The sequence below is a fragment of the Lutra lutra genome, chromosome 3, assembly GCF_902655055.1.
Source record: "Lutra lutra chromosome 3, mLutLut1.2, whole genome shotgun sequence".
NCBI classification, from domain to species: Eukaryota; Metazoa; Chordata; class Mammalia; order Carnivora; family Mustelidae; genus Lutra; species Lutra lutra.
Genome location: NC_062280.1, coordinates 75,909,087 through 75,934,221, shown reverse-complemented (window position 1 = coordinate 75,934,221; position 25,135 = coordinate 75,909,087). Strand labels below are relative to the sequence as shown.

General features: G+C 37.9%; 1 protein-coding gene across 14 annotated transcripts in view; it reads left to right on the top strand.

The window, feature by feature from the left end:
- Positions 1-25,135, top strand: part of ZNF385B (zinc finger protein 385B) — a 402,524-nt gene that overhangs the window by 304,188 nt on the left and 73,201 nt on the right. For 10 of the 14 annotated variants that reach the window (XM_047722313.1, XM_047722315.1, XM_047722316.1 and 7 more), the window contains one exon: positions 13,044-13,186. The exons of 2 other annotated variants lie outside the window; for them this stretch is intronic. In XM_047722313.1, coding sequence (XP_047578269.1) covers positions 13,044-13,186 — 143 coding nt within the window. Of the gene's footprint in view, positions 1-1,118; positions 1,364-12,916; positions 12,940-13,043; positions 13,187-25,135 lie in introns of those variants that run through there. 2 more of the 14 variants (XM_047722318.1, XM_047722323.1) reach the window with 2 other exon arrangements.

Genomic DNA, 25,135 nt, shown 5'->3' with positions numbered 1-25,135 from the left:
GAAAATCCTTGGGCATTCTCCGGAGGGCCTTATCTGATGCTGTTTCACATATCACTCGCGCCCCCAGAAGCTGCCTGAATGACTGAAGCAGGGAGCCTCAGTTTCTAGGATCAGGACAATGGCAAGAGTTCCAAGAAGCTGGGTCAGGGGTCACCATTCCCTTCAATACCCACTAAAGACCCTTGGGAGTGTAAGCATCCCCTAGGTCACAAGACCCCATGTTTCTCAGCATAAGGATGATATGACACTGCCTCCCATTTGCCCAGCTCCTTTGAGGAGATTATATTCCTCCTTAACCAAGTTGTTCCTGCTTATATCTTTTTTGTTCTGCTCTACTTCATCCTATTTTGACAATCCTAGACCTAATCCTGGAGTTTGACAATACAATTAAAGATAAAAGGGGAAAAAATCATTTTAGGAGTGAGATGTCAGGAAATTCCAAATAAGGAATTGGTGTTAATTCTAGTCTCCTCTCTAAAAGTCAGCCAAACTTAGCTGCTCTTCCCTCCCTTCTCAAATCCCCCTCACCTTTTGCCCAAGTGAACCTCACTATCTCCCCAGTATTTACAGTCTCTGCTCACCCCATTCCTAGCACGTCCACATTAGTCACCCGGTGCCAGGTTTCCACAGGGATGAAATGGCAGCTTTCATGGTGCCTGGATGCCAAGTGGGAGCCATCTCTGCGGTCTCTGGATGAAAATGGCTTCTGGGCTGTTGGAGCACCAAGAGTGGCCTTGTCTATGATGGTCACCAGTATTATAATCTACTAGAATTTGTCCTGAATTCTTTATAGTACACTGTAATATGGAAGCCACGGAATATGTATGCAAAAAGGGAAAAGTGTATAATAGCACAGTTGTTGGTGTCCTGTTTATTCCTGAACTGTGCTTTCTAGAAGCCTATTACTGTTTTTTTTTTTAAACATAAGCAACAGCTTTTGAATCCCTTTGAAATGTTAGTTAATATTTAAGCTAAGGAAATGTCTTTTCTCTACTAAGGTGGGAGTAGAGAACACCAGCAGAGCAAATATTAACTCTATTTCTTTAAACTGAGCAAGCTTCTGGAGGAAAAAAATATCTTTTTAAAGGACCATTAAGTAAACCACTATTCCTTTTCCCTGGTTTGGTTCTTAAACGCAAACAGCTAAGTCACCGAATGCAAGAACTGAAATTCTCTGAAGCCAGGGTCTAAAACATTTTGTATCCTGGAGCTAGAATTTATAGCAGCAGCTGGATGTGTTGACCTCCCGAGTTGCTGTACGCAGCCCGTTCAGCCTGGCCCTTTCGGGAGCTACAGAAGAGAGGCCGAAAGACAGACTCAGAGGCCTCCATGGTCTTGCTGCTTTGATCTGCTCCAATGGAAGGTCAGTTGCTATAGCTTGGAAAAAATGTGTCTTTTCAGATAGCATTTTTGTTTCAATAACTGATAGTACTTCAGTATAAAAACCACCAACAAAATATTTATGTGTGCCTCCTGCCACGAAGCTATTTGAATTAGATACGTTGACCTAAACAGTATGGTTGAAAGCATAGTTTTAATGGAGTTTGTTGTTCTCTTTTTTATGTCATTGGGAATACTAAAAGAATTCTGCAAAATAAGGTGTTGCAATTGATCTTCCACTGTTCTTTAAAATAGAGATGTTGGCTCTTGACTTCACTGGCTTTTCTCTTTGATTTAAATCTCTTTCTTTCATTATTCATATTAATAAAATATTAAGGGGTACCTAGGTGGCTCAGTTGGTTAAGCATCTGCCTTCCATTCAGGTCATGATCCCAGGGCTCTGGAGTTGAGCCCTGTCAGGCTCCTTGCTCATCGGGGACCCTGTTTCTCCTTCTCACACTCCCCTTGTGTGTGTTCTCTCTCTCATTCTCTCTCACTCTCTGTCAAATAAATTAAATATTTCAAAACATAATAATAAAAACAAAACGTTAAGATTAAAATCTCACTGAAAAGGGAATACTCCTAAATTTCAGTCAAAACATAAAAAAAGGGGCACCTGGGTGGCTCAGTGGGTTAAGGCCTCTGCCTTCAGCTCAGGTCATGATCCCAGGGTCCTGGGATTGAGCCCTGCATCGGCTCTCTGCTCAGCAGGGAGCCTGCTTCCCTTCCTCTCTCTCTGCCTGCCTCTCTGCCTACTTGCGATCTCTGTCAAATAAATAAATAAAATCTTAAAAAAAAAAAAAAAAAACATAAAAAGAAAGCAGACCAAATACAAATCTATTTAAATTTTTAAAGAAGACCAAGACTTCAGTATATGATTCCTAAATATCTTTGATCGTGTAGACGTCAGTATTCAAAACAATGTCTCTGGGCAATGTCTACCATCAGTCAGGCATTATGTTGGATTAAGTTCTCTTAATCATTTATCTCATGCAAAACAAAGGGTGGATTCCTCTAAAATTTTATGAACTATAATTCCTCTAGAAGTATTCAGCAGTTTGAGAAACACAGTGGTTGCTTTTCCTAGGAAAGTCTGCCTTATTTGGGAGGTTTCTAAAATAAACCATGAGTCCATGCGGCCATGAGGTCCTTCACATGCTGGAAGGGAGAGAAAAAGTTCCTCTGATACAGGCTTCATACTCCATGAAAGCATCTTGATGCCATAGATAGGAGTCATTGGGCAAATGTAGCACAGGAGCATCTCCCTACGTCTTTTTGCCAGAAAGTTTCATCAGGCTACCGTGACCTCCCAATCCATTCTTGACCTCAGACAATTTTAGTAAAGCCCTGTCTGGAGATAATTTTGGCTTCTCTAAAGACTTCGTAATTTAGGCACTAAGTACATGACATTCCCTTTTGATAAGTCAGGTATATTAAAAACTATTTCAAAAAATGACAAAGCACTTGTCAGAATCCTGTTTTCCCTTCTTTAGTTTTCTTCCTTGCATGGTCATGCTTAATAAAATCGGGTTACAAATGGAAAAAAACGATAACAAAGCAAAAATGTAATTTCAGCTGCAAAGAAGACTTGGTCCTCAAGACTTTTTTTGAGAACCACTTACTTCTTTACTTAGATTCTGAAATTCTCAGATTTTTCAATTCTGTTTCCAAAAGGATGACCACTAATGAAGTATGTTACGTGTTTAGTCAAACTGTATTTTGTACCACAAAGTAAAAAACAAAACAAACAAACAAACAAAAAAACTTACCCTTTTTTTCAGGATTTAAACATAAGAAAGTCCATACATAAGCAAAATATTCAGGTATAAATGAATCACCACTTGGCTCTAAGTATTCTATCGCCACACATTCAAACAGCCATCCGTTGCGTCCTAGTGAAAGATTCATCGTTTTGTGTAAAAGCTGGCGTATCACTACTAAACCCAACAGACACTGTAAGCTTAAAATCTATCATGATGTGGCTTCTCTGCTGTTTTTTGCAGCAGCATTTCATTATTGCCCATAAACTTCAGTGTGGTACTCAGAAGGATTTATTTTTAAATGCAACATTCTGCCAGGATGCTGCTGTTGGAGCTCTTTGGGGGAAACCCTGAGGTGCCCCAAGGGACATTCAGGAGCAGAACTGCCAATTGTGAAGATTTTATAGACTCAGAGTTCTAGATAGACGTTGTTCTCTTTGGCATCAGTAGATCCTGTGTCAGTCTCTTCCATCCACTTAGGAAATTCAGCAAGGAAGCATCAGCACTAAAGGGAACTTTTATTTTCTCACAGATCATCTTGAGCAAAATCAAGCTGGCAGTGGGGAAAAAAACATCATATTCATCCTAAAAGTACTTGACAGTGTTTGAAGATGTTTTTCTTATTGGAAAATTTTGCTGTATTTGCCAACAATAGTTTACTAAAATTATTATCATTGAACACATTTTAAAAATTTCTGTTGGAGAAAACACACAGAAGTGTGCACACAAGTGTACAGTGGATGAATGTGCATAAGCATAACAGACCTGTGTAACTGGCACCAAGATCAAGCAGAAAAATTTCCAGCACCCTCTCATGCCCCCTTTCAGTCACTTCCCACACCCTTCCTGCAAGGAGAGCCTATCCTTAAAGTATACATTCATTTTGCATGATTTTGTACTTTGGGTAAATTGGTATCATACAGCATGTTCACATGCTCCCATATTTTAGTTCTTTTTCTCAACATTACACTTGCAAGGTCTATTTGTTGTAGCATCTAATTATAAATCATTTGTTCTCATTGCTGTATTCCAGAATGGGAATGTTTTATTGCATGAAGAACCAACATTATTTATTTCTACTGTTGATAGGTTAATTAGCTAATTTCTAGTTTGCGGCTGTTATAAATAGTATTGCTATAAGTATTCTACTACATATCCTTTTTGTTGGGTAAATATCTAGAGGTGGAAGTTGCTGAGTCATAGGGCATATATATGTTCAGTGTTAGTAGATATGCTAAATGGTTTTTCAAGGTAATTGTAACAACTGATAGTGATTTGAAGGGGCATATACCCCAGTGTTTATAGCAGCAGTGTCTGTAATTGCCAGATTATGGAAAATGTCCAGATGTCCATCGACAGATGAATGGGTGAAGAAGGTGTGGTATATATATGTACATCCATATAGATATACCATATATAGATAGGTATATCATCTAAATACACACACACACACACACACACACACACACACACACACAGAGGAATATTACTCAGCCATCAAAAAGAATGAAATCTTGCCATTTGCAAGCAAAATCAGTCAGTCAGAGAAAAACAAATACCATATGATTTCATTCATGTGGAATTTAAGAAAAAAAATGAACATAGGGGAAGGGAAGGAAAAATAAAATAAGAGGAAAACAGAGAGGGAGGAAAACCATAAGAGGCTCTTAACTATAGGGAACAAACAGAGAGTTGCTAGAGGGGAGGGGAGGTGAGTGAGGGGACGGGGTAACTGGGTGATGGGCAGTAAGGAGACCACTTGAAGTAATGAGCACTAGGTATTGTATGCAACTGATGAATCACTGAATTCTATTTCTGAGACAAATAATACAATATATGTTAATTAAATTGGATTAGGGACACCTGAGTGGCTCAGTGGGTTGGGCCTCTGCCTTCGGCTCGGGTCATTATCTCGGGGTCCTGGGATCAAGTCCCACATCGGGCTCTCTGCTTAGCGGGGAGCCTCCTTCCTCTCTCTGCCTGTCTCTCTGCCTACTTGGGATCTCTCTCTTTCTGTCAAATAAATAAATAAAAATCTTTAAAAAAATGAATTAAAAAAAAAAAACCCACACAATTGTTGTAACAGTAATTGTAACAACTGACACTTGCCAGAGGAGTGATTGGTGGCGGGGGGGGGGGGGGGGGGGGGTGTAGGTTAAATAGGTGACAGGGATTAAAGAGTGCACTTGTTGTGATGAGTACGAGGTTATGTATGGAAGTGTTGAATCACCGCATTGTAAACCTGAAACTAGTATTATGTGTATACTAACTAATTGGAATTTAAATAAAAACTAAAAACAAAACAAAACAAAAAACTGGGGGAAAAAAAAGTTCTAGTTGCTCCATATCCTTATTAACAATCTCAATCTTTCCTCATAGGAGCCAATCTTATGAGTATGCAGTGATAACTCATTGCAGTTTTAACTTGCATATCCCTTTTTTTTTAAATTGCTAAACTGTATTATTAATGAAGCTAAGTACTGGCCATTTTAGTATATATTTTTGTGAAGTGGCTAATTTTCTCCCCATTTTTTTCCATCATGTTTTCATTTTCTTATTGATATTAAGGAGTTCTGTATTCTAGATTGAAGTTCTTTGTCAAAGTATATATTTTAATTTCCCACTCTGTGGATTGCCTTTTCATTCCTTTGGTATGTTATATTCCCAAAGCTTTATTCTTTCTATATTGCCAGTTTTTTTATGATTAACATCTTTCTTTTAAAGATTTAATTATTTAAGACAGAGAGAGAGAGAATGGGGGAGGGACAGAAGAAGAAAGAAAATCTTCAGCAGACTCTACTGAATGCATTGCTGGTCGCTGGGCTCATCTCACAACTCTGATATCACGGCCAGAGCTGAAATCAAGAGCGAGATGCTTAACCAACTGAGCCACCCAGGCACCCTTATGATTAATATCTTTTGTTTCCTATTTAAAAAATCTTTGCTGGGCACCTGGGTGACTCAGTCAGTTGAGCATCTGACTATTGATTTTGGCTCAGGGCATGATCTCATAGGTTGTGGGATTGAGCCCCACTTAGGGCTCCGGATTTGTCAGGGAGTCAGCTTGGGATTCTGTCCCACTGCCCCCCCACTCCCCCCACCGGCTGCTTGTGCACGCGCTTTCTCTCTCTCTCTCTCTTAAATGATAGCTGAGTCTCAAAAAAAAAAAAAAAAATAGAGAAGAAAAGAAAAGAAAGAAGAAATCTTTACTCCAAGGTCATTTAGATATTCTGCTTTTCTCTCTCTTGTTTTACCTTCTAACCACATATGCTTAAGAGTGTCTTGAATCCTTAAGGGTTTGAATTTTAATACATTCAATTTTCTCCATGTTTTTTGCTTTTGCATTTCCCTCCACCATTCTCCCATATCTACCTCTCAAAATACCAACCATTCCCCAAGGCTTATCTTAAGAGATAGCTCATCTATGAAAACATTTATGAACCCAACTCCTAACCAGATGCAATTTCTTTCTTGAAACTCTTTAGCATTTTGTTGATAATTTATGATCCCTTACATATCCTGTCTTTTGCAAGTATTAATGAACTTAAGTATTTATGCCCTTCTGGGATATGGCATAGTGTGAGAGGAGTAGGAACGGTTCATAACTACAGTAACCAAAGCTTATTGAACACTTGCTAGGTGTCAGGTTCAGGATTAAGCATTTTGCATAGAAAAATCTCAGTTAGTACTCCTACCTGTCCTATGCTGTAGGTACTCTTATTTTCCCCAACTTATAAAAAAGAAGATAGAGGAATAAAGAAATAAAATCATTTGTCCAAGACTTACAGGATTTCTTTCTCCTTCGGTGCCCATCGTTCTCGATGATCCCACTTCCAAGAATGAAGAGGTAGATCAGACAGAGTGGTGGGCAGCAAAGGAAAGTGTATTGAGCAATAGCAAAGTGATACCACAGAGCTCCTGAAAAGGGAGGGGATTTGAGATGGTTGCCACCAGATTTTCTAAGTCTAATGGATTCTATGGGCTCCTTTGCAGGCTCTTTTAATCTGATTAACCCTCTATGCGCCTGTCATCCAATCAGGTTTTTGTCATCTATCCATTATGTGGGAAAGGATGGAGGGCTCCTTCCAGGGTGATGTCAAGTCCCCCTAAGGTTGGTTTCCTCTTATGGTGGGGGTCCCTTGTCCCTGCCTGCCTTTCTTCCTACTATCCTTCATCACAAATTTGCACAACAAGAAAATGGTAGACCTGAAAGTCATCAGCTTACTCCTGAATTGGTACAGTTCATGTGTGTAGAACACCATTGCCTGAAGGACATGCCAAGCATTCTAATTGTTCCAGAAGCTCTATGGAAAAAAAACAAACAACAACAACAAAGTATTGTTTCATGCTCAAGAAATGGAAAGTAGAAATTATATCTGCCTAAACATGCACAGTGCCTGTTAGTATATTATAAGCCCCAAGATGTCTTGAAAAAAAGAGCCACTTTAAACTTTGTTGAAGCCAGCATTTTCTAAATGTATTTGAGGACAGAATCTTTTTCACTTAACAACTTTACATATAACCTACTTTGTGGAATGATGGCTGGACTTTAGAGCTAGATAACCCAGGCCCTACCACATACTAGAAGAACTCAATCTCCTTAAGATTCACCTTTCTCATCTGTAAAATGGGGATAATAATACAAACCTCACAGAATTGTATTATAATTTAATAAAAGAAGGGACACAAATTACTTAGTTACACCTCACATAGAGTAAAATCTCATTAAATAGTAACAGTTCTTATCTTCTCTTAAAAAGTAAAATAAAATTTGTCTGATTCAATTTATAATGAGTATATATGGGTATGCATGTACAAATATGTATATATTCTTATCTGTGGGTATACTTCCATACATGCATATGTAATGTGCTTAGAGGTAGTGCCAGGCACATAGTATGAACTATAAAAATGTTATCTCTATTATTATTATTATTATGTGGCTTTTTCAGAAACAAAACCCTTTATCAGTCACATCTCCAACTCACATAGCCACCTGCTTGTGACACACATGGTCTCTTGATAAATTTGTTTTCCTCACATGTTAGACTGATGAAAGTAGGGAAATGATGAGTGATGGGGAGAGGAGATGCTGGGTGGTGCTGGGTGGTGATTGTGGAGGTTAAGAGGGAAAGTCACTCAGGGTAAGAAGCAACAAAGCTGGGACAGCAGTGAAAAGAGAAAACTGAGTTTGGTAGGACTTCTGAAGTGTCACTCATTTTAATTTCTTCAATGACATCTCTGGGAATTCTATAATTGGCATTGCCTCCACCTGATAGACTTTTATATGTTAAGCTTTTTATTTCAGTACACACTAGGGCAGACATACATAATACTGGCATAAGGAAAAAACCATTTCTTTCAGCTATAACATAGATTTGATCTCATTCTATAAATGTTTCTCCATACAGTTTTTCTATGACTTTGGCGTTTCCTCCTTCTAACACTGAGGTGTTTTGTCTGCTCATGTTATGATACATAGAGAAGAGCCACTAGGAAACCTCAGAGCTATCACCTAAATCTTCAAGATTATATCTCTAAAGGTCAAAGACTAAGGCAATAATTTCACATCTCACCAAGCGCTCAAATGGGGTTTTATTGTGATGAATTACAACATAATCCATTGACATAATAAAGCACCTATTATGTTACAGAGGCAGTTGGCTGAATAATAGTTTTATGATCATAGTGGTGAGTGGTCTCTCTCATTATTTTCATAGTTACAAATAAATGCAACTTGGATTTTACAATGAAAATGAAATTTGGGGAGAGGGTTAATTGCATTCTTATGGGGAAGTATATGAACATGTGCAATTTCCACGTGAGAGTGGTGAATGTTAGGTCTTTTGGGTAGGCATGCCTGCTCGTGTGTATTTCATTTTAGGTCAGGGATTTGATCTATATATACAGCAAATGGTATAAACATCTGGCTCAGTCAGCTGAGCATTCCACTCGTGATTTTGGCTCAAGTTATGATCTCAGGGTCCTGGGATCGAACCCCAAGTTCCGGCTCCACGCTCAGCAGAAAGTCTGCTCAAGATTCTCTCTCTCCCTCTCTCCTCCCAACCCCTGCTTTCTCTCTGTCTTTAAATAAATAAAATCTTTAAAATTATTAAAAATCTTGATTATCAAGTAAGGGAGCTCTATTATGATTTGATTCATTAGGATATATGCAAGATTGTATCCTTTCCTTTGAAATAGAACTACATATAGGAGATGTCTTACATAATGCTGCCGGATAGTTCATACAAAGACTAAGGCTGGTCCTGTCCCATGAGCATAGCAGTGTAAAAGATACATTGTATCATGCTTTTATGCTCATTATATTTTCAACTCTTTCTTTTCTCTCAGCAAGTTTTAAAGATACTAAGCATTTTCTTGCAGGGTACAATGTATTCTGGACAAATTTCTGCTTGTACTTCCTACCAACTTTTGAGCATCCCAAGATGAGGAGAAATGTTTCCCAGCAGCAGGAGTAGCAGCAAAATCTGAAATAAGGTGACAGAGGCATTAAAGCTTAACCTAATTTGGGGTGAGATGGGGAGCACTTTATCGCCATTCATGTCTCATTTGCACAAACTTCCTTTGAAGCAGTGAGTCTGGGTGAAGTGACATGAAAAAGCAGGTTTTAAAAGTGAAACAGCAAGGTTGAGGTGAGGGAATTGATGAAAGCAGTTTATATTTATTCAGGAGATTTACCAGTACTTTAAAACAATCTGTGTTTAACATGGCAAATTGTCTGTCATTAAAATGCTAATGAATGGTAAACAGCTGCTAAGTTTTTATGCTAATGAATGGTGGCAGCTAAGTAGTTCTCAAGCCGTGTCTTTATTAGCATAGATATTTGATTGGGTAAAGGGGATCATTGTGCATTCTGACCTTTGTTGATGGAGCAATCTGTTTGTCAAGTTCCATGTTGCAGTATGTTTGATTTGAGTTTGTTAGTACAAAATGAGTCTTGCCAGGCGCTCCAGTACCTTGTACTATGTGGGCTTAAAGAAAGAATTTTGCTTTTGGTCGGGGGAGACCCATGATGGCAAAAGAATTTGTCCATCAGGCTGCTTTAAGTAGAATAATTTTGTATACTTTTTGGACTTTAGACTTCTGACGATTATAGTAATTGTGAGTTGTAAAAGGCCATCGGTTTAAAATAAGAATGTATTTTTCTCAATTTAGCTAAGACTTCACAGGAAAGCTTTTAAAATAAAGATTTTAATCAGTGCTTCTGCAACATCGAAATACTGACATAATGTAAAATCTTGGATCTCCAAGCTCTGAAGTTAGCAATGAATGTAACATTACCTAATTAGAAGAAAAATGTGTAAATACAGGGTGGTTATGTGAATGCCAGGCTGAGATCAGAGTATTTACTCTGGCATCAGAAAAAACCATTACTGTTTGATCTATACTTTCAGTCGATTCTATTTTTGCTGAGTCCTCCTCCATATTCCCTAATGGATGGATGGGACTGACCTAAAGACTTGCCATTACAGATAAATGTTTTAGATGCCTTTTTCTTTTTTTTCTGTTTTGAGGATCAATGTAAATGAGGCATGAGAGTCCATTAAACACTATTACTAATAATGTTCTGGAATGATTTGAAATATAATGCGGTTTATTAAGGAAATCCATTATCAAAAAATATATCATCGAAAGAGAAATCTTAATTATTCTGGAACAGTGTGTGAGAACAGTGGAGGAAATTTTAATAGTTGGACCATTTTCCCATACTGTTTATTTCTTCTTGAAGCCAGTAGGAGATTTTCGGCTTATAATTATTTGTGGTCCTATATAGACATGCTGGGAAAAATTCGAACCCTCGTACACTGCTTGGTACTCTAAAATGTTTCAGCCATTTTGTAAAACAGTCTGAAAATTCTCAACAGGTTAAACTATATGATTACCATACAACCCAACAGTCCCCAATTCTGCTCTTGGGTATATCCCTAAGGGAACTGAAACTATTATCTCCACACAAAAATTTATAGACAAATGTTCATAACAGCATTATCCAAAATAACAACAGCATGGTAACAACCCAAATGCCCATCAACTGATGAATGAATAAGGAAAAGTGTTTACATCTGCAATGGAATATTATTCAGCCTTAAAAAGGAATGAAATTCTCATACATGCTATAACATGGATGAGCCTTGAAAGCTTTATGCCAAGTGAAAGAAGGCTGTCACGAAAGAACCCATATTGTTCGACTTCATTCATTCATTCATTCATTCATTCATTTATTTATTTATTTTAAGGATTTTATTTATTTATTTGCCAGAGAGAGCACAAGTAGGCAGAGTGGGAGGTAGAGGGAGAGGGAGAAGCAGACTCCTCACTGAGCAGGGAGCCCGATGTGGGGTTCAGTCCCAGGACCCTGGGGTCATGACCTGGGCCAAAGGCAGATGTTTAACTGACTTGAGCCACCCAGGCGCCCCTCTTTGACTTCATTTAAATGAAATTTCCATAATAGGGGCACTTGCGTGACTCATTCGGTTGAGCGGCCAACTCTTGGTTTCAGCTCAGGTCATGATCTCTTGGTAGTGAGATAGAGCCCTATGTCAGGCTCCACACCTAGCCCAGAAATGCTTCAGATTCCCTCTCTCCCTCTCCCTCCCCCCTCAGCCCCTGCCCCCTGCTCGTGCACAGATACACACTTTCTCTCAAGTAAATAAATAAAATCTTTAAAAACAACTTAAAAAAAAAATGAAATGTCCATTATAGACAAACCCAGAAACAAACTAGATTAGCGGTTGCCAGGAGCTGGGGGTGTTGAGAGGAAATAGGGAATGACTGCTAATGTGCATGGAATTTCTTTTAGGGATTGTGAAAATGCTCTAAATTGATTGTGGTAACGTGCACAACTCTGTGGATATGCTAAAAACCATGGAATTGTACGCTTTAAGTGGTAGAATTGTCTGGTATGTGAATTATATCTCAGTAAAGATATTACATTTTAAAAGGGGGGGGGGGGGTGGGGCACACCAGAGCCTGTCTCCCAGAGGGCCACCTGTACCAGCAGCTACTTACTTCCAGTAGACGGAGGCTTCAGAAGAAGAATGCTTGCTGCCAGGGAGGAGTGCTTTAACTCTCCCATACATGAGTTAGCCCAGATTCCTAAAGAGATGACAGCTAATATAATTGTTAAAAAGGGGTAATTGTTACCCTAATACAAATTTCATTAGAATTCAAGTTGGAGACAAATATTTGAGTTTCTGTCCTAACTTCTCCCTGTCCCCCAGTACCCTGCCCCACCTGGCCAATAATCACTCCCTTTAGCAGTAATCACTCCCTCAAGCTACTCCAACTACCCAATGTCTAGACTACTTATTTCCCGCAAAGTAAGGGCAACTTTCAGTTTTGGTTTTTTTTTTTTTTTAGAGATAAAATTGTTTGAGTCATAATTTTCTTGGGAGCAGGCAGTGACTGTGAGTCCAAGGTTTTTTCCCCTTGTAAAAACCCTATAATTATCTCTGATTTGCATAAAACATGCCTACCAGCCATTCAATAACTCTGAATAGTAAAGAGCATCTGGCTACAAGAGGCCCCTCCCCTGGGCTCTCCTACATTTTTGGCCAGTCAGAGACAATGGTTGAACAACAGGATGATCTCATTCAGCCCCACCTGCCAGCAGGATCCGTGTACTACGTACCCCTGCCCGGTCTGAGCAGCCCTTAGCCTTGCCATCGGGAAATATTCTGCATCACTGTCTTACATCATGAGCAAGAAGACCCTTTTTAACTGAATTTTCTCCTCCAGTGCCATTGGCTTACTTTCAGCATAACTCCCTCGCTCTCAGGTCCTGTTTTTGCAGCTCAGCAGTCCTGTTTTTTGCAGGGTAGGTTGGGGAGGGAGATGGATATGAGCAAAAGATTGAATTCCTTTTTGTTTTGTCCTTGGCAGGCAGTACATGCCAAACTACTCCACTTCCTGCTCTCGTGCGCACACCTACCCTGATGATGCAGCCTTCACTGGATATCAAACCATTTATGTCTTTTCCAGTGGACAGTAGTTCTGCTGTTGGGCTCTTTCCAAATTTTAACACAGTGAGTAAATGCACTTTTCTTTTATTTGTGTCCTCCCCAATCCCTTTCATTACAGTTGTGAATAGGTAGTAGATGTAGCCTGTTTCCAAAGTGTGTAATTTTAGACCTTATTTTGGTTACGCTGATCAGCTGTATTATGGAAGACAATCCTCCCATGGGAGTTGGTCCAAACAAGAGCCAGCATATTTATTTTACAAATACTTCCCCAAGTGACTTTTCACCTTTGTCTTTGAGCAATTTTGTAGACTTCAGTGGCTTGAGAACCCATATTATATCTGGGGTGCTGTTCAAATGCTCAATTTAGAGATAGCAAGCCACACTGATTTTTTTTTTCCCTACTTCTGGGAAAAAAAAAAAGAAACCATATGCTTTGACTACCTAAATACACTTTTATTTGGGATGTATTTTAGGTCTTATACAAACAGAATTTTTATTGGGAAGGTATTGTGGGTTATGCGAATGTGACTTTATTATTTTAAAAAAAACTCATTTTACATCTACGTATCAATTGTGCGATATTTTGGCATTCCCTTGAAAACGTACAATAAATATTAGTGCTTCACCTATAATTGCCAGTGTTCATTCAGGTCAGCTGAAAGACATTTTGGAGGCATGCCAGGTGGAGCATGACACTTTTCACCAGTAGAATTCAGCATAAAATCAGCCCACAGCCCAATGCTAAGCTTGTAGGAAGGGAAATGATTAAACAGCTCAGGTGATTGTATGAATTATTTGTTTAGTCAATAAATGCAGTCAGTTGGGGCATGATGGTCTACAGGAGTGATACAGCATTATAGAAGCTGCCGTCATCAAGCAAAAGAATTGCATTATCCACACCACCAGACAGTGGGCATCTGAAGCACTGCCAAATGTTCCCTTTTGCAAACTTATCTTCTGTTCGAAGTGAAACAGAAAGAGGATTTTTCCTCAAGGGCTGTAAATAGAATCTGCTGACAGGCCTTCTGTCAGGGCTTAGTGTTGCAAGGTAATTAGGGGGTAGGGGGTCAGCCAACTTTTTAAGGAGCCCTGACTTTGATTTAATGAATAAACAGTTGAATGTCTTTGTCTTTTCTGGGTTTTTCAAAGACAAGTCAAACAGAAAAAAAGAAAAAAAAAAAAAAGAAAGAAAGGCATAAACAGGTGAGCAGCGTTTCTAGAGCATCGGAGCAGCTCAGTGAGAGAAGTCATGTCTGCCCTGATCACATGACTCCATCAGGCGTGACCACCCAAAACTCGTCGTGCCATTTCAGAGAACTTGAACTCAAGTGTGCCTGTTTTATCCTCTACCGAAATGTGGGTGATACATTCCAAACATAACTGAATTAAGCTATTCGTCTTCAAACACTTACTAGGTGTTTGTATTTTGATTAATGTGTATTTGGGAGACAGCATTTTTAGCCACAGCCGGGGTCCGGCCACTGTCAGGAAGCAGCACTGATGATGTGGGGAGGCATGAATGGCTCCTACTGCAGTTCATTGTTTTTAACACAAATAATAATACATGGATACTTATTTCAAAGATTCGAATAAAACATTAACATTCAAAGCAAAATGTGTGAGTCACCATTACCTGCCCCTGTGTACATGTTTATTCCCTTCATTAGAGGAAAGTACCCCATATCAATCCCTCTCTCCCCCTTCTAGAAGTATGTTATGTGCATACTTAACAGGAACCTGATCACTGTTGTCTTTTTACAGCTGCGATGGGATGATCCACACTATTCTCTAAGTTACTTTTTTCTTTTTTTTTCTAAGTTACTTTTTTCAACTATCAAGATGTCTTGTGTGTGTGTGTGTGTGTATATAGTGTGTATATATATATCTGTTTTTAAAAGCTTTAAGAAATGGAAAGAGTGTCTTCATAATTTTTTTTAGGTAAAAATACAGTTTCATAATGGTTTGCTAATGTTGTATAGCTGATAGATACACTAACTGGCCTTTTTGTTTGTTTATAGCAACTATATGAAATATTTGAGAAAACCCAAAGAATAATTATAATAAAAATTAATTTTTTTCCTTCTTGGAAGAAAATAAACTTGTAATTTTCACATGAAAATACTCTTGGTTAAGGAGAAGAATGTAGCAAAGAACTACATGAAATAATCATTTTACTCTCTATATTACATTAGATTATATTATATCCAAGCCATTTGGTGAAGGGAGAACACATCTCGTAGTATACTAAAAATTAAATCATTGCAAGTAGGACCCTCTATCATCTGGTAAATAAATGAATTTTTAGGATCATTGGGTTACCTGTGATTTTGCACTGAGTTACCATTTGGATTACTCTAAACCTTTTCCTATAGACTTTTCTATCCCAGTGTCTAAATCGTCTAGTAGATTTCCTAGGACAACTTCATAAAAGTCATTGTCTACATTTTTCTAGAAAAACATTTTTATATCACTAATAATAATTATACTAGATCATTATAGATTTGTGATGTTTTATATCCCTCAAAGAACACAAGTCTTAGAACATTTTAGTAGACCTTGTCATTTCCACTGTCTAGAGGAGGAGAGAGAGTTAGTAAAGAAAGAACTGAGACTTGAATTAGAATCTCCTACCTTAGGGGGCACCTGGCTGACTCAGGCAGTTGAGCATCTACTCTTGATCTCGGGTTTGTAAGTTTGAGCCCCCTCCCGTTGGGTAGAGATTACTTAAAAATAAAATCTTTTTAAAAAAAAGTTTCCTAACTTTCAATCTCATGTTCTGGGTCTTCCATGCCTTTGGTTCTTTTGGTCCATGTTACCTACCACATCACTCAGTATGAACAAAGCTCAGTGAAAAATCTTTTGTGTTCTTTTCTGGAAGCATGGTAGGCAATTTTCAGCAGAATCGTTAAGTAGAAAGAGGAAAGAATTTTTTGAATACATAAAATGGACCTCTACAAACAGTATCTCTGAGGCAGAATATATTTTTAAAAGTTAAAGTTTCTTTAAAATAGCAAATTTTAAAGGTATTCTCTATTCAAGAGTCCACTTATTCTTTGAAAAGCAAGGTGAATGCCATTATAATCACTTTACTTTTAACCAAGGATAATATTAGCAAATATAAGAAATAAGAATTTTAATTCATAATTATTATCAGAAGACTAGAACCACTGTGTTCCAATACCATATCTGACAGTTTGGGAATTTTGAGGTTTTGTTTTAAGTGGATTTTTAAAATACCTATAAAGTAACAGTTTCCTCCTGTTTTTGCAGTGGAGTATGATAATGTTACATGAGAATTATAGCAAGACTGAAAAATGGGATTCTGTCATATTCCGAAATAGAATACATGCTTGTTCTGTACTAAATTGTACACAATGAAGAGATAAGCTTCACATTCTTCATTCAGTGGCTGTCTTGCCTTCTACTCCACAACTGACAGAATCTCTCTCACTGATTATATGTGAACCATAAGCATATATTTCAAGACACTGTCCAAGCAGACTTCCAAAGAGGGAAGTCTGGAGTTTAGGGAAGATGGGAGTTTGGGTCACTGAGAATTTATGGTGGGCTCTAGGCCAAAGATGGGTATCTGGAGAACGGTGATGTGAACTCTGCCCTCCAGCAATTTTATCTTACCAAGGGGCTGTTTTGAGACAATTACAGGTAAAAGACTCTGCAAACCAAAACCTAAGTTTTTAAAGATCTCAACTTTTGTATCTACAACCTAATAGGGCTTCTTCACCTGACTACCCACTAAGGCTCCCTCACTCCCACCGCAGCCGCCCACCTTCAGCTCTTTGTCATTCAGAGCCCAACTTAGGTATCACCTCCCGCACATAAAGTTTTCTGTGACCTTCAAGCCTGAATCAAGTGCCAAGCCTCCGTATTTCCAAAGTACTCCCAGATTACCTCTGTGATGGCAGTTGTCACACCATAATCCCATGACCTGATTACTATATTCGCTAGAATGCCAGATCCTGGAGAACAGGGCCTATAGCTTGTTCGTCTTCCAGGACCTCCCAGGACCTCAGTAAAACCTTTCTGATGGGAAGGAGATAGGGAGGGAGGAAAGGGCCCCAATTTTTTGTTTTCAGTGTACATGCTCTGTCACCCAGCAAAGGAAATACCAACATTTCTGAGCCCTTTCTAAGCACAAGGCGATAAGCCCAGGTGTTCACTTTTTTTTGTTTTCCTGAGAACTGTCATCTTTTTTTCACCCGTGGGCAATACTTATTTACAACCTTTTCTGCAGCTGTAGTTCCGGCTTTCTCTGTGTGGATGGTGTGGAAGCTTTGCAAATATCTCTTACATTTCTTATCTTCGGTCCTATTCTTAAGTGCGGTTAGTTTAAAGGGAAAGTTACTCATTCCTGGATTTTATTGAAAATAAATGCACTGAAGGGTACTGGATTTGAGGAAGAGGATAAACAAAATAAACAAAAATACTCTAGTGCCCAAGAAACTTAAAAGAAATTGAATAAAAGACTGGAAAAGGCAAGATAACAAAACCCAAGAAATATAAGCAAAGTGAAAATAGTAACTGAACTTTATAGTGTTAAAGAAAAGCCAGAAAGAATGATTTTTTGGTAACCCAGTAGAGCTATTTTCACCATTTTATTTTTCACTTTATTTAAATTCACCAAATGCCTCATAGTCATCCTTTAATTACTGTACATAATGTTTTGGTAGGTACCAGATTATACACAATTGTTTCTCCTATTAGAATTAGAATTTCTCATGTCCTTTACTATGGTTCCAATCTTTATCTTCATTCAACGCAGATAATACTTGGTGTTTAATATTTGGTGTTTAACAACTGGGGTAGTACTTGGTGCTTAGTTAACTGTAAGAAGAGACAGCTTCAGAATTGAAATAAATTGCATACTTAGCAGGGTGGATAGCATCAGCTTAGTATGATAAAATAAGGCCATGGGCGCCAGGGATCTCAGTCAGTTAAGTGTCTGCCTTTGGCTCAGGTCATGAGCTCAGCATCCAGAAATCAAGTCCCGCATCTGGATCTCTACTCAGAGGGAGTCTGCTTCTCCTTCTCCCTCTGCCTGTTCTCCCCCTGCTTGTGCTCTTTTTCTCTCTCTAATGATTAAATAAAATCTTTAAAAATAAAGTCCCTTTAGAAGATATATCTACATACATACTGTTATGAACAAAATATTTGTGTCTTCTTTCCCAAATTCTTATTTTAGAGCCCTCACACCTGCAGATAGTATTCAGAGATGGGGTTTTTGAGAGGTATTTAGGGTTAGATGAGGTCATGAGGGTGAGGCCCTCCTATTGGGATTAGTGCACTTAGAAGGAGAGACCACAGAGAGCTTTCTGTGTCTCCATCATGTGCAGGCATAGTGAGAACGCAGCCATCTGCAAGCCAGGAAGAGAGCTCTCACCAGAATCTGATGATACTGGGACACTGATCTCAGCTGCCACGATCGTGATCAAATCTGTCTGCGGTTGAAGCCACCCAGTCTATGGTATTTCATTACGGCAGCCTGAGCAGACTAAGACCGTTATCCAACCTATATATTGTATGTGACAATAAGTAGGTTAAGTTTCTTTTTAACAGCCACATATGGGGAACATGCACAGATGTATTTGCGTGACCCTCTGGAGCTATAGATATGATCCAGAGTCACCTTGAGACCACAGTCACTATTAATTTCTCTGCTAATCGGCAGGTACTTCCCATGCTTACTATTTCACATGTCTTCCTGAGTCCTGCCTTGTTTTTGCAACTGCTCCGGGCACAATAGAGGTCACTGCTGCTTTATTGTAAGAGGCTCAGCCATCTTAGTTCTGTGAAAAATAATCTGATTTTTACTACATCCCTTGAAATTAATTTTTGCTGACACATAAACAAATATGTGGAACAGAATAAAGATCATTTCTGAGTATAAAACCCGAAATCACTATATGACTCTGAATCATCCGTGACAATCTGTGAAATGATCTGTATGTCTACTATTTTTCATTCTAAACTCTTTGAGATTCTGGATTATTCATAGTTTGACAATTTCAATGAATATTTAATGTTTCTCATACCAAAAATAATAATATAATTATAATATATTTATCAAGGAGGTACAAAATAAAGAAATTGAGAATCAAAATCATATTTACTTCACTATTAACTCATACCATGTGTCTCATGATATGTCACTCTAAGGAAACCTGAAGTGAGCCAAAACGCTTAACTTTTTAATTTGTCTTTAATATCTTTGCTACCTAATGAAGTTTTTGTTTAAACTTTTGGACACATACTTCCCTTTTACTTGATTTTTTCTTTAATTTGATTTAAATAAAATACTTTACCTCTGCTAATGCACTTAATTTACTTAATTCACTTAAGTGAATTTTTGCTATTTGAGGCTTCTTTTTTACTCTTGTAATGATTTGCTGTCATTAAGAAGTTATATATTCCTTGCTTCCTAGGATATTAATATGTCCAGCTACTTGAAATGATACACTTATCCAAAAGAAAAAAAAAGTAAAATAGAGATAAAATAAAAATAAAATAAAGAAGAGAATAGGGTTGAATTTTTATTTTCATGATATGCTTAAGATATATTGAAGGATCTTATTCTTCTATGTGTCCTAAAGAAATGTATATTAAGGGCGCCTGGGTGGCTCAGTGGGTTAAGCCTCTGCCTTCGGCTCAGGTCATGATCTCAGGGTCCTGGGATCGAGGCCCGCATTAGGCTCTCTGCTCAGCGGGGAGCCTGCTTTCTCCTCTCTTTCTATGCCTGCTTCTCTGCCTACTTGTGATCTCTCTCTCTCTGTTTCAAATAAATAAATAAAATCTTTAAAAAAAAGAAAGAAAGAAATGTATATTAAAATATGCCAAGTTGAAATTTTCCATGGTTACTGAAATTTCTTTGGAGATAATAGTCTGTTATTGGATTTTAAAAAGTCAACAGCAACCCCCTAGGTCATTAGAAAAAAAAAAATGTATAGGAATCCATCTTTGAAATGCAGTCAAAACTAATGAAGATTTTTGTACAGATATTTAAGCATAGATTCCTGCCTGGAAATTTTTTTCATCCCTATTCAATATGACAGAGAAAAATTATGTAAACATTACTTGGGAGGGAAAAAATACTGTATAGTGACCATCTGTACTATTGTCTCCCTCTTCTCTTCAAACTACAAACATATCTTTTTAAAATTTGTCATGTCCTTTGCCTTATTGAAAAGTCTCAAGGCTTGCCTATTACAGACTTTGTGTTCAGATCTCCTTTTCTCTACGTACTGTTGAAATCCCTTTAGAATATGTGGGTATTATTTATATGGTATGTCTGTGTGTATGTGTGTGCATGTGTATTTATATAATGTATGGTCATACACCTTCTCTTTCCCTAAATAAATTATTTGTGCATGGCCTCTAGGAAAAGGCATTCATTCACAACCTCTTACTGAATGTCCTTACATGCCAGTCATTGTGCTAAGAAAGGGGTTATAACGAATAAGACAGAATCTGCTCACTGTCTGACATTACTACTTCCTCTTGTGTAATTCACCGTAATATAATAGAGAATACTGTTCATAATCAATAGTCAGTTCAGTTGATTAAGCTGTCAAGAAACATAGATTAAGACTTGGATGGGCCCTTATGCAGTAAAGGAACACAAGGTTTGAGAAGCCTGTGAAAAGAGGCATCTGTAGTCCCCCCATGCTCTGTCCTCTCGCATGTCTTTTTCATTATCCCAGTCTCAACCTCTCATGGCTCTGGAGCCTCATCTTTAGTGCTAGAGTTTCAAGGATTATGTGTACTTGGAGGGCACATGAGATTTTCTGGCCAGACAAGTCTTCAGTCTTGGCACTGTCCCAGGTCAGCATTTTTCAAGAGCAGAGTCAACTTGGAAAAAGTGTCTCTGTCAGGCCATCTTCTTAAAATAATTTACCATCTTCTTAAAATAATTTACCTTGTTCTTACCAGTTAATTCAAAGAAGAAACCAAGAATAGCCTTGTTCTTAGTTTCTCTCAGTGACCAATTCTTCATGTGCCAGTGGTCAAGTAAGGGAGCTTCATAAATATAAGAAGTAGCAAAATATTATTGTGCAAAACATTCCTACAGCCCAAAAAGTTATTTCTAAATTGATCAATCTATAAACATTAATTGATGGTGCTGTTTTCTGAAAAACTTTTATCAAAAATTTGGGAATTCAGCCAATAGCACAGACTGTGTGCTCCCCCCCGCCCCCGCCAGGTTCTTATATTCAGAATTAGGTTTCAAATCTCTTTGGGAGAAGGAAAAACATGTTTTGGAATCTTCCAATCCATTTACTTTCAGAATTGTCATTGAGGGTGCTAAAGAAGAATTGGAATGCTATTGAGCAATCTGTGAAATTTCAACATCTTTGTGGAACCACATAGGAATCTTGGAAAAATACTTTTTTCACAGATTTAGCTGTCGATTTGATTTTTATACCTTCCTTTTTATGTTCTGATGCTTAAAATAGGATGGGAAAAACTTAAATTATATGAACAACACCTTATTTTCATGGAATTCTAGTATCAGAAGGTTTTAGCGTATTTTAAAGATATTCTACAATTAATCCTTTTAACATACCCACATATGAAAATAGGCTACATGTGTCATTGTTGCACCCTTTTTGGAAAATGGAAGATTGAAGAATATAATCCAGTCTTCACACTTCTTCCAGTAAACAGCTCTGCCACTGAAAAGGAAAAAAAGCTAAGTATCAGACAAGCAAGAGCGGTCTCCATCCTGACATATCTTGAATTGAAATGTGTCTGTTTCTAACAGGTTGTTCAAGTAGTACGTATTTTTTAAAATACCCAATAAATCCTTGCGGGACCTAAAGTCAGATTGAAAAACTCTCCTTTGCAGTGTGTTCTATTTATTTTTTTAATTTAATTTTTTAAGATTTTATTTTTAAGTAATCTGTATACCTAACCTGGGGTTCGAAACCATCACCCCAAGATCAAGAGCGGCATAATGTATCATTTGACCCAGCTGGGCATCCCGGCAGTGTATTCTATTTAGAAGATAGAATTGTCTTGTCAGTCTCATCCTTTTTTCTTATTGTGAGCAGTTTCTGCAACCAAATAAAGATCTGAGTGTTGTAGTAGAAAAGATAGCTGATCTCTTTCACAGGTTTATGATTTACAATAATTATAGGTGTACATAAAGTCTCCAATAATTAAAAATATGTTTCTGGGTCTAATTTAGTTGATTTTTTTAATGTAGACACCAAATATCCACAATATGTAAATTGATTCTTTGTCATAATAGTATCAAACCTTCAAAACCTTCATTTCCCAAAAATGAGCTGAAGCTATTAGATGCTAAAATTATTAGTAGTAGCCACTATCACATGGTATATACTTAATTTTCAACTTTTGAAGTACTTAGCTTCTAAAGAGGTGGTGGCATTTACTTAGTCACTCATTCATCTGTCATATCCCACCTCCTCCCCAAAGCCACTTGGAACATTCTTTCTGATCTCAGAGAGATAATTCTGCTTGCATTGTTCCAAAATAAGCCTCTAACAGTCCTACATGGTCTTGACTCTGCTTCATGCCCCCTAGAGAAGCAGGAGTCAGAATGGAGGAAGGAAGAAGGGAGAGTGATCTAGTGCATTGGGAAGGGAAAGGGCACTGGACTGGGACCCATGACACCAGTATCTACATTCATTTTCTTTGATCTTGAGAAAGTCATTTAGTTCTACTTTTCCTCATTTTACAACTAGAGTTAATATATGTTCATAATCCTTATCATTATATCATGAAAATTTGGGCTTATTTTGTTTATGGAGGATTGAGGATATGACTGAATATTTAGAAAACTTCGGAAATGTAGTGCGAGTTCTGTGAAAAAAATCATAACTATAAAACATATCACCGTATTATTTCTCCCAACCAAGTACTAACCAGGCCCAACCCTGCTTCACCGTATTATTTCTTTAAAGATTTTATTTTGAAGTAGTCTCCACTCAATGTGGGGCTAGAACTCACAACCCCAAGATGAAGTCTCATGCTCTCTGGACTGAGCCACCAGGCATGCCAGCATATCACCATATTGTTGTCTTGAACAATTCACAATTTCCATGAATACCAAATGAGATCATGTTTAAGAAAGTACACTTAAAATAGCAAAGCTCGATTTTTATAAATAAAATTAATATTCTCATTAATATGTCTATTCCCTTTATCTCATCTTCCTAGCCAATTACCTTAAATAAACCAAGTTATATTTATCACTGGGGCTGATTTTGTGCATTCAAGCAATCCTAATTCAGGTAGATGCTAAGGATATATACATGGCTAAGACCTGGTTCTTGACTTTAAGACATTTATACTGTTTAAAGTAGTTCTGCCTGCTACTAAGCAGGTACTCTATTTGTTAGCTGAATGAGTTAGTAGTAGGGGATGCTTAAAGATCAGAATTACCTGGCTGTCTAAAAGCAATGAAGAGAGGCTACAACTGAATTTGGAGCAGGGCTGGGGAGAGGGTATAGAACGAAGGTGGAGAATAACCACACTGGTTTGGCTGAACCGGCACATTGGTTTGCCGGTTTACCTTCAATAATATTTAGGTTATGATAAAGATATTTTGAACCTGAAAGCTGTCCACTTATGAAACATTGTCATTAACTACTAGCATGTAACAGTGTTTTCTGTTTTATTTTAAAATATAGTGGACTGGATGGGTCAGTCAGTTAAGCGTCTGCTTTCAGCTCAGGTCATGATCCCAGGGATCCAACCCTGCACTGGGCTCCCTGTTTAGCAAAGGGTCTGCTTCTCCCTTTCTGTCTCCCTCTGCCTCTCCCCCTGCTTATGTTCGTACTTTCTCTCCCAAATAATAAATAGAATCTTTTAAAAATAAAATAAAATAAAATACAGTTGACTTCCAAACATAGAACCTTTATTCTCACATTATTCTTTCAACTAGCAGTAGTTAACATAACAATTAAAAAAGATTTTAAACCCATTCATAGAAGCCAATATATTAAATTATCCTTCATGTATTGATAATGGAAATGTATTCTAAAAATTCTTTGGACTTTTGACTGCTAGAGATCTCCATTTACCCTGCCTCCCCCTTTTCTCCTGAATTTCAGTTGCCAGTTGTATAAAAAGGACCCGCTTAACCTGTGTTCTGAGCAGTGACATCTAACTGTAGATTTGATGCTTACTCAAAAAGAGATGAGTAGTTTTATATCCTACCCCAAAATATTAAATAGACATGAACAGTATGTACATATGCATGAAAACTGTTTTTTTTCTCAGAGACAACAAATATCAGAACAAGTAAAACCTTAAAAATGATATAAGCTGAGATAATCATAGTTACGGATCTATTAGGAACAGCAGAGAAATATATCCATCTTTAAACCTCTAGGAGGAGAAAAAAGGTTTAAAACAGATATATTTTCAATCAATTCCTTCATAAAAGAACTCTCTGGAAAAACAGCCTGTAGCATATAGCTCATCACTCCTTGTGCAATCAGACATCTTGAGAGGGAGAGCTGCTGCCTCACAGGCCTGGCCCCTTTAATGGATGAGTAGCTTCTGAAGAAGTATTGTGACATCCAGAGGTGCAGGTCTTTGAAGCGACAGTTCTGGGGAGCCATCAGTTCTTCACAGAGCAAGAGTTATATCAGAATTTCCTGGGAATCGGTCATCACAGGAAATTATCAGCAATTCATGGACTTTCCTTTTTGCGTTTGCTTCGGCCTCAAGGGTAATCACAAAAGATTATAGTCTCCATTTCAGCTTTCATATCACTGAAATATTCTTCTCTGCCGAGAGCATGATTGATTTCCAGAGGCCAGCTTTTAACCCCAGCTTCAGGAGGCCAGTGGCACTGCAGTGGTTAGAGAACTGCCAACAGTTGTTCTTGTGATATTGTTTGTTGTGAGGCAGAAATCTGGTGACTCCTGGCTAATTATACAAAACCTTTCAAATAGAGTGACATATGAACTTCTTGTGTTGTTATGTAGAGGTATTTGTCCAATTTTAGTAAAAGTGTTAAAGGTT